Here is an 11,169-nt window from a genome sequence, read left to right as displayed (position 1 = left end):
ATTCGGAGTCCCACAGGGTAGTGTCCTTGGCCCGACTCTGTTCATTATCTATATGAATGACATTCACTGTGTACTTAACCAAAATGCAGAAGTCATTTGTTATGCAGATGATACAGTGGTAATTTTCCGAAATAAAACATGGACTTCAGTATACGAAACTGCGCAAAGAAGTTTATCTAACATTAAAATTTGGCTGGACTTGAATCTGCTCTCGTTGAATATTAATAAAACTAACTACATCTGTTTTCACAAAACGCTTGCATCAGCATCAAACAATAGTTCCAAACTTAAAATCCATTCTTCAAATTGTAACCTAGATACCTGTTCCTGCGATGATATTAAAAACGTGAAATGTCTGAAGTATCTAGGAGTTATAATTGACCAGCGACTTTCATTTAAACCCCATATTGACCTGGTATCTAGGCGTGTCAGAGGGCTGGTTCACATAATGAAGCAGTTGCGTAATTCGGCCAACAAAAAAATCCTACACCTCGTGTATGTTTCGTTATGCGAATCAGTTATCTGTTACTGTATTACTGTTTGGGGTGGAGTGGGCACCACATCCATGATACAAATAGAACGTGCCCAACGCTCTGTACTAAAAGTCATGTATAAAAAACCGTTCGAATATCCTACTGTTAGTTTATACCATGAAGCGTCTGTGCTAAACGTCCGCCAGCTTTACATCCTTAAAATAGTCTTAAAAAGCCATAAAATTATTCTTCAGTCTTCAGTATATCCACAATTAATCAAACGACGAGTTTTCAGATGTCCAACAGTTAAAGTAAAAACTAGTTTCGCCCGGCATATGCAAGAATTTATGCTTCAATTTATATATAATAAAGTAGCATATCACACCCACATACACGCACCTTCACACACACACACACACACACACACCTGCACAACACACACACACACACCTGCACAACACACACTCCCACACACACAACACAAAACATATCCTTACTCATACACACACATACATTTACATCCTCAGATACACATACACATTGCATGGATACATATTTAAAATTCCTTATAATTTTCTTACCAGTGGTTGGATAACCTTGTTTATTTTCATTTTACGTTAGCTTTTTATTTTTCTGAATTTTTACTTCCTGTTTAGAATTTAAATAACTTAATCATTACGTATCGTACCGGAATTCCAAAGAAATAGCTGTAATTGTGAGATTCCAAGGTCTCCTCGAGACAGGCCCGACCTAGTGTGGAGACCGCAAGCAAAATTTCCTTTATTTTTAAATTGTTAACTACTAATGTATTGTTAGCAAATAAGAAGATGTATGGTACAATTTTACTGGCAAATAAATGATTATTATTATATATTATTATTATTAAAGCGTAGGAGTAGAAACACCTAAATTAAACTCAAAGAAATAGGAAGCTTCTTAAACAGGAAGAATTTTTTACTCATTAACTATAGTTGCAGCCGTAATTACTATTATCCGCTAATTAAATCAAAACCTTATTACTTAACCACCTGTCGCATTTATTAGTTATTTTATTCATGATTCCTTTTAATATATTTCAGCTACAATGCCAGGAAAAATGATTTGTGAGGTCCTCATCGAAGCTTTCATGGCGCCTCACAAACGTCTCAAAGGAACTGAGAGAGGGCAAAGATTAATAGACTCTGTTAATTTTGCATTAGAGTCTAGATTCCCGCACCTCAAGAATGTAAGGCGGCATTGGAATTTTCGGAGTATGAATAATGGTGAGAAATTAAATATTTAAAGAGTTGTGAAAGAACAGGTGACTTGTTTGTGGAAGTTTTTTAAATACTCTTGATTCTATGTTTGTAATTATAAAATAAAGTTCTTAGCTTTTAAACCTTCACGTGACTACCTCAACGGTGACGTCATTTTAACATGTGAAAAAGCCCACTCCACATTCCTCATAAGAACGGGTGCTCAAGACGACGCGCCCGTCTCCTTCTTGGCATTCTTGATATACCCACCCAATATTCAAATTTACAATAATAATATATGATTTACAATAAGAATCTCCAAATAACGTAACGTTCAACCACACGCTCTCTATCCTAGTTCAATATAAAAGCCACATCATCATCATCATCTTAGCCTATCGCCGTCCACTGCTGAACGTAGGCCTCTCCCAAAGAGCGCCAACCATCCCGGTCCTGGGCAGCCGCATCCATCCGCTGCCAGCCACCTTCTTCAAATCATCGATACATCGTGCCGCAAGGCGTCCTCCACTACGTTTGCCTAAACGTGGTCTTCACTCCAACACGTGTCTGCTCCATCGAAAGCCACATATCAACTTTCAGAAAAATAATTTCAGGTCCAAAATCACCAATCTCAAAAACATCCCACAAACAACGACACCACGGATTCAACAACCGGAAGGCATCATTACGAAGAAACAAGAACAACAACTCCGATACCACACATCGTCCACACAAACGAAGCAGAATTGTCAAAGACCCAACAGAGAAACTACACGATGAATATAACTACGAGAGGTTATTACGGAGGAATATGTACAAACCAAACAGTCTTGAGTTACAAAGTGAAAGAGACCGGACAGCGACGACGACCAACACACAAAAGAGATTCAATATCATAACACCAGGATACAACATGCAACCCGCAACGAAGTCAACGAAAAAAACGACAACAACGCCATGGGCTCAAACCTTCCCGCATTTAGAAATGAGGAGAACAACCGACTATTACTACGAATAAAGAAAACAGGTTCGAAACCAGGCTATCGAACTGAGAGCAGAACGACAAATTTACATCAAAAGCCCAGCCAAATTTACAAGTCTAACGACAAAAACCACAAAGTGCAACGCGGAAAAAAACGAAAGTTGAGACAACAAAAAGACTTGATTATAGACGAAGCATAAACATGAAAAGTCGTCGAAAGAGGTAAAGAATGATTTGTTAAGGATGATCGTTGAAGGGTCCAGTTACAGTGATGAAGAAGAGGCGCTCAAACTGAACCTGATAAGTGCCATGATACATGGAACAGGACGTTTGAAAGGACGGAGATTAATGAGACCATGCTGAGAGCGTTCCTGAAGGAGCAGGAAGAGTTACAAGGTAATTTAATATAAAATAAATAATTAATAGATTTAGAAAATGTAAATCCATACGTTTTTAATTGTCACTCCATTGAAGTTTTATCAAAATCGGTCTGGTCAATTGCATGGTCATCGGGTTTGAAACTACTTTGAAACTTTCAGCCTGCTTGTCGGGAAGTGCCTCAAAATTGACTTGCAAACAAAAAAACAAGAAAGTGAGTGTATAAAAACGTGGCAAAATTGTCGTTTCACGTTAGTAGTTAATCTCTCCGAAACTGCTTAAACTATTCTTGTAAATTTCGTGTGCATCGGGTAGGTTTGAGGATTGGATTTTTTTTACCCCTGTGATGTGATGCTGGGTCAGCTGGTACCAATTGCTTGGTAAAAATTACTAACCCAGCCAGGAAGCGGTGTTGGGTGCTGCTGTGCTGTTTCTAGTTATTCTATTATATTACCACTGCCTATTTAATGATATATAAAAACCCATACAATATAAAATTGATCTGAGGAACTCATTAGTGACATCTATTATCTTAAACACTCAACGATAAACTTAAACAACCTGATTAATGTAGTCAATACCCAATAGATGGCGTTATAAGTTTAATCGTAGTCGTGCTCTTCGCTTATTCTTTCAATTGACGTCTACTCAAAAAGTTATCCCTAGACGGACACTTCATAACAAAATTTTTGGGTTGATCACTGTTCAACTGACTGACCCTATAAGTTTGTTTTTATATTTTCCAGGTATCCAAGCGATGAAACTAATAGCTGAACGACCCTCACAGTACTGATGGTAAAAAGAACACCTACCAAAAATATAAAATAGAATACTAACATTCAAATCAAACAGTTAGTCAGTCACCGCCCGAGCAGACTTATTGCAATCATGGCCCTAGATCAGGCCTAGAACTCTGCTATTTACAACGGCCAATGAATGAATGAAATTTGGCTAAAATGTCAATTTTCGTATTCTCTTAAGCATTTTCTACACAGTAATTGTAAATTCAGTACGGGACGGTACACTCAAGGTCAATATAATTAACTTCCAATGCTTGTATTGGCAAAATGCTTAAGAGAATAATTTCAAATCGAATTTACTCCAATGCCGAAACTATTCGGATTCGACGGCCTTTGTAAAATAGCAGAATCGGGCCCAGGGGTTAGCAAACCGGTGGTCCGTAGACCATCAGTAGATATAGACAAACATCAGAAGCCAAGCCGTGGTTTTTGAATGATTGACCAATTACCACTGATTAAGACAACTCGCATATTAAGCACAAGCTTTCAACCGGATGAAATTACAGCCGTGGTTACTAACAAAACTTAGATTGAACTAGATATTTTTGGAAAATTGTTTTTTTTAGGCTATCCGTACGAAGCCCTCAGAGTCACACTCGCATTTGTATTTTATTATACCTACAAGGTGATCCAGACTAACAAAAAAAAACTAAAAGTGGTTCTTATCACGAAAAGCTTGGGAACCCTTGGCCTAGATAAAGTAGCATCGCATTAGAATAGAAAACTTCAAATGTATGTGAATGACATTCCGTTTCGACAAGTGACGTGACTTTGACTTGTCAGTTCAATAGTATTTATCGGGCCCGCCCGACTAGTTTCGGACATAATGTGAGTCGATTTGCTCGTCCATCTATTTATATTGATGGTAAGGACTCCAATTGGGTCCGAAAGTAGTCGTAATACGTGTGAGTAAACCGTTTGAAAATGAATAATAGAAGTCATTGTCATAGAGTCAAATAATTGATGGATTGCAAATTATGACAGGCACACGATTGAATATCATTTACAGAGGCCAATGAGTGTAATGTAATTTGTCATCATCATTGGCCTAGCCTTTTCCCAACTATGTTGAGGTCGGCTTCCAGTCTAACCGGATACACCTGAGTACCAGTGAGTAACGTAATGTGTAAATAAACGGATTTAAGGCAGAAGTAGAACCGGCGTCTTGAAAGTCGCTTTAGTAATTGAAGCTATAAAGTTCACTGACCGGTCGTTCAAATTTCTCCATTCTACTATTATAAATGTTTTACGAATATAGTGGTTTCTTAGGTTTACGCAAATGTTAGACATTGAAATGAAACTACGGTTACAGATTTCATCGCGGTTTAATTTAAAAATTTAGTTCCCGACGTTTCGACACATTTACAGGTATCATGGTCACGGGCAGACTGTCGAAAAGTCGAAAACTAAAATCTAAAATTAAACCGCGATAAAATCCGTAAAATTAGTTTCATTCAATGTTTTACGAATACTTATCAGTGACATTATTTTTATATAATATATTATTTTTGTATTTAATTAATAATAAATTAATTAACTTATGCGCTAATGCGTTTTATAATATTAATTATGATTAGGCAATAACTACTTCATATGTTTTGTTCTAGTCTTAGACAAAAGTCCTTTAAAAAAGTGATTTCAATAGTGCTATTAATTTAGATTTTTGTAATTCATAGTTTTAAATGTAAAATGTAAATAAACATAATTATGGTATATGTATAATAAAACTATTAATGTTCAAATCTTTTATTTTGACTTATTGACAGTTGAATTGTCATTAATTCCGAATGACAGTCAATAAATACAATTTTGAGGTAAGGCAATGATTGTTACAGTCGTACAATTGTTTTTTGACATTTCTTTTCGACAAGTGATGTGATTTGAGTTTTCAGTTCAATACAATGGAGTAATTTGTCAGCGTTACGTTTAGAGCAAGGTGACTTGAAAGCATGATAAGCAGGCATAGAATTTTTTTTTTAAATGGTTGCACTCCTCTTCTCTCATTTAACGCCATCTAGACTCAAACTAAGCAAAGCTTACTTATGAGTGCTAGACAAATGATAAATACACTTAAGTATAGTCATCATCCCACAAGCATTCTCCTTAAATCGAAAACACTGGTATATCAGGGCCAAAATCAAAAGTTATGAAATACTCTGTTTTTCAGGCAATTTTAAAATTTTACGAGGACTTTAGTTGCACGGTTCCAAATGCCATTTTATGGAGAAGAACCGGAAAAAAAACCATAAGTATTTAATAAAAATATGTATTTTAAAACTATTTAGTAAAAATATTACGGTATAATCATAAACATAAATAAATAAATAAATAAAGTTTAAAATTAAAAAGAATTCAATAAAATCTCACTTCCAATTATGGAAGAGAAAACGTTACAATTACGCTCTCGATACTTATACAAAAACATATTTAAACTAACCATTAAACACTAGACAACAGGCCAATGAAAAACACTCCCATACAATTAATCAAATCAATTAAATCCAGTGGCACAAAACAAATAAGAAAATACCAACACCTACCTACTCCGATAAGCACTCATTCTCATACTCAAAACGCCTACCGCTTCAGAACAATTCACAACAAAAACGAAATTCAACAAAAATAACCGATCCACTTGAAATTTACACAATCGTAAACACCGGATACACAGCCATTCATACTTTAAAACTACAACAGACATACAACCTTACAAATAATGTAAAAGTACCGACTCAATAACAAAATGGCGGAATTCTGGTAACTGACAATTGTGGATTACACGGACGTCTGAACAGAAGTTATGCGTTCATAATACCTATTTAAGTTAAGGTACGTGACAGTTTGAAATGTTAGGTGTAAAACTCAGAAGGGAAAGGTCGGAAATCAAACACGAAACACATAATAATTAATATATTAACAATTAAATCACAGAAATCATTACTTACGTTATTGCACGTTCGACGGCGTCAACGAAAACTGGGTCTCATTCAAATTGACAATTGACGTTACATTGACATGACAGATTTGACACATGAGAAATATGACATTAGGGATGAACGAATGATTGACTGTTGGGATCGATATGCTTATCGATACCAACTTAACGTAACTTTGGATATAAAACTATAACCCTAAAACATAATGCATGTTACATAGGTATAGAGATTTAGCATTCTATAAATTATGGTCCACTCACTTTTGATCGCTACTTCGTCCGCGAGGACGACTAACTTCAAAACGCGACTTTGTTTAAAAATAACTGTTAAAATATTTGTTCAAATGTTGTAACGTTAAAAACATAATTTTCTTAGTTTAAAAAAGAACATCCCCCATTCAGGAATTTATTTTTCACAACCCATGTAACATTATGCTATGCAATAAATAATTGAAATTGAAATCAATATTTACATCGTCATCATGTTCCATCGGCACCAGAAATATTTCATCTGTACAACTACAAATTTCAACTGTCCATCAATCACAGTTCTGAAAGCAGCCTTTTTTTGTTAAGCGGGGGAATCCTCATGGACACCCGCTATCTCGGGGAGGAAATGGGTAGTGTCCGACTCTTACTGACTAAACCTGAACCGCCGTGCTACGTCATCCGCGTTTTGTGTCGGTGTATGGCAATACGTTGCAATCCTTCATAAACACCTGAAATACAGCTGGTTACGAAATAGACAGCAGTGCCTTAGTAATAAGAACGTTTTAACCCTTTGCAAACAGATCTAAAAAAACAAACATCAATTAAGAACATCCTTCTTTATTGGCCTCGGTTAAAAGGACCAGGTTTCATTATTTTAATGGTCAAAATTAACGCCCTTTTAGAAACTTCTCACATCCTGTCTCCTTTGTTATAAAATTTGCATGACAGGAGAAATACAGACATCTTATTTTAAAAAGATTTTGGTATATTGGGCACAAACAATGAGTTGTTTTTCTTTAGGTTAAGTTGGAAGTGTATTATCTGACTGGTATGTTGGTCTAGTAATTGGTGGCAGTGACTGCTATACCGGAGGTCGTGGGTTTGATTCCCACTCAGGATATGTGTGTGATGAGCACGATCATTTGTTCTGTGTCTAGGTGTATGTATGTTTTTAGAAACATATAAGTATTTTTATCAGTTGTCTAGTACTCATAATACGAGCTTTGCTAAGTTTGAGGCTAGATGGCGTTGTGTGAAAATTGTGGAATTAACTATTAAAACCACCACCAACTTTTACAACAAAACTTCAAAAAGCCTCACAATTCTACAAGCCACTAAATACCTAACCTCAATTATTTCCCGCCAAAATGATTTATTGGCGACATCAAAGAATGTTATTATACGCCCGGGAATCGAACCCACGGCCACACAATACCATTCCACCAACATTTATATTAAAAAGGGAAAAAAATACTTTTGAACAAGATTTTTGGTTACAGGTAGGTTAGTTCTTTTAAAAACCAATTGCAGAATAAAAGATGTTATAAATTGTGTACTAGCTGATCCAATGATCGTCCTAATGGGCTAATTATCCTTTCTTTTATAAAAAAGACTACCGAATTTAGGAATTTTATCCTTGTGTCTTGTGTTTCACAAACATTCAAGTCGCATGCACAAGACACAGATCACACAAATGCTTGTCCTACGAGATCGAACTAACACGTCGCGCTCAGTGGGTTTCGCGTGGTGACCTCAACCACTCGGCTATCCGTGCTGTCAGTCTTTCAGCCGAAAGCCCCAATTTCAATTTTCATTTCTATCAGAACATAAAATAACGACTGTCAAAACGCCTTTGGCTGTCAAACGCGTAATATATTAAAAAAAAAAACTTATTTTGAACCTCTCATACAGTTACGGGTGCCATTGTATATTTTTTATAATAGCAACACAAAAGATCACCTGATATTTATAAATGGTAACCTTTGGAAAGTAAAAACCGCGCCGAATTGATTTATTATTTTCTGAGTCCTACTAAACATGACATTTAAGTTTTTAGATCTTTTGGCTAGAGAGGCAGGCTACCAAAGTTTTATAAAGGCGATACAAATGAGTGTTTGTTCGTTTGTGTACACGGTATAATAGTTATCATCATCGCCTAGCCTTTTCCCAACTATTTTGGGGGTCTGCTTCCAGTCTAACCGGATTCACCTAAGTACCAGTGTTTAACAAGGAGCGATTGCCTATCTGACCTCCTCAACCCAGTTACCTGCGCAACACGATACCCCTTAGTTAGACTGGTTGTTAGACTTTCAAGCTTCTGACAGCCTGTATAACTGTCAACAAAAAAATCATAATTTTCTTGTAACTACAGCTCACAGCAAACCTGAAACTCAAATAGCAAGTGTTGCTAACTGCAAAAACGGACACCATAGACAAATATCTGGCTGTATGCGAATTCCCTTGCTTCCCGCGAAAACTATATTTGTTTATGTTAAAGCAAATAGCCAATACTCGTTGCTTTCCCAACGGATGCGACTATTTATTGTTTAAGCTCTTCGTTAGAGCCTCTGACATTGTGAAGATATTTCAGAAGGTCAAGTCAGCTTAAGTAAAACAGTACAACTTACGTCCAAACATCGAGGTGTCAAATGATGTTTTTTTTTAATCAGCATTATTGTTCGATTTTCAGTAAATTAGTTTCTGCTATTATTATTAAAGGATCAAAACATTTTTGTTTACTACAACCATAATTCCCATAAATTATGTTAATACGAAAATCTTTACTCAGTAAATCAGTACAACTTACGTCCAAACATCGAGGTGTCAAATGTCTTTTTTGACAGGAATGTCGCGAGTGTAAAAATGAGTCAACTTTTTAAACCCAAAAGTTAACAAATACAAATAAAAGTTTATCAATCATTGTTTATTATGGGAAAGAAAAGCAATTCAATTATATGCATATTGTAAACGTGAAAGTTCCTTCGGATAGACGAATGTATACACGGTGATTTTTAGTCGTCTTACAAAAGCAGCCCAGTTCATGTATCCGACGTAAAACACCCCTAGGCGCGATTATTATTTTTTTATCATCAACTAAGATAATAAGTACGAAGAAAATTAAACAACAGAAATCCGAAATATACTCTTAAAAATGATAAAAACGCCGCCGCCCGCGCCCCTCACCATTGTTACAAGGCTCGGACCGCGCTCGCAACAGAGCTGTGTTTCTAAAAAACTACGCAATGCATCATAATATTGAATAAAAATTGCATTTTTTTTTTCAAATCTCGTAAATACCTATTTTTTTATCATGACCGTGTTCTAGTCATTGCATACATGAACTGGGCTGCTTTTGCAAGACGACTAAAAAATCGCGGTGTATTGTCATTTTTTTCTTTCTTTCAAGCAAAATCTCGAAATAAACAGATAGTATTAAGATATAGGTACGAAGGTCGGTGAGTTTGTGTCAGGACTACGTGCTGTCACAATATGTCAGACTCTGAAAGAAAAAAAACATACGTTTGTCATTAGCCGCGCTGTACAATCCTTAAATACGAATAAACTATGTCTTTTTAAGTATTTATATTTATGCCCTAACAGATATTTTATAACTTCTATTTATAAATATTAGAGATTAGCGCGTTCAAACAAACAAACTCTTCAGCTTTATATATTAGTATAGAAGTATAGATTTGATGGTCCCGCTTACAGCTATTATTTCTTGAACTTCAACAAACTAAATATATATAATAACTCTAAATAATTATTTCTTAGTTGTCCTTCTGTATATTACAATTTTCTGTCAGCGCTTTACGAGGAAGGATGCTTCTTTAGGCATAATGTTGTTTCCTTAGCTTTTGTCCGAATGCCGTGTTTCCTTTGCTTATTGACTGGAATGGCGGGAAAGTAATATTGACCAGTATATTTTTTTAAACTATATAAGTAATACAGCGAATCATTGAAAAACTAAGAAAAATATAAAAAATAATTTAAAATAACCAAATTGATTGCTTAAATCAGTATCTGGGAAAATATTTTTAAAATTTGAAAATATTTGTAAAGGTTCACCTGACTTAAAATAAAAACTATTTATCCAAACTTGATTGATTATTTGAATAAATGACAGCGATTTCACATTAAATGTAAAAAGGATCAACAAAATACCCATAAAGTCGAAGTTCTGAGGTACTTAACTAAAAGCCGAATTGATAACCTCCATTTTGAAATCGTAAGTGTCGCCAACCTTAGGAATAAAGAAGGCGCTGTGCTTGAAATCATCCTAGATGCCATCATCATCATCATTTATCCCATAGTAAGACTGGTATCGGTTTATTTCTTTGCACGATGGCTGGCAGGAGCTGGATGCGAGCAGCCG

At 35.6% G+C, this 11,169-nt stretch overlaps 1 protein-coding gene across 1 annotated transcript; it reads left to right on the top strand.

Annotated features, from left to right (window-relative positions):
* The first annotated feature begins 1,493 nt into the window (after positions 1–1,493).
* On the top strand, positions 1,494–2,726 carry LOC113508662. The gene is made up of 2 exons (XM_026891743.1): positions 1,494–1,735; positions 2,323–2,726. Exons 1-2 carry the CDS (start codon positions 1,558–1,560, stop codon positions 2,724–2,726), a joined length of 582 nt encoding a protein of 193 aa, XP_026747544.1. The 5' UTR covers positions 1,494–1,557.
* Positions 2,727–11,169: the final 8,443 nt, after the last annotated feature.

This window comes from Trichoplusia ni, chromosome 3 (genome assembly GCF_003590095.1).
Source record: "Trichoplusia ni isolate ovarian cell line Hi5 chromosome 3, tn1, whole genome shotgun sequence".
NCBI lineage: Eukaryota > Metazoa > Arthropoda > Insecta > Lepidoptera > Noctuidae > Trichoplusia > Trichoplusia ni.
The sequence above is the reverse complement of the archived record's forward strand: the minus strand, read 5'-3'. Positions and strand labels throughout refer to the sequence as shown.

Excerpts from the sequence above, each read along its gene's own strand:
- LOC113508662 (XM_026891743.1), top strand. The coding sequence starts at position 1,558 with ATGCCAGGAAAAATGATTTGTGAGGTCCTCATCGAAGCTTTCATGGCG. Across the intron at positions 1,736-2,322 it reads TTTTCGGAGTATGAATAATG|GTCCAAAATCACCAATCTCA; the intron begins GTGAGAAATTAA and ends AAATAATTTCAG.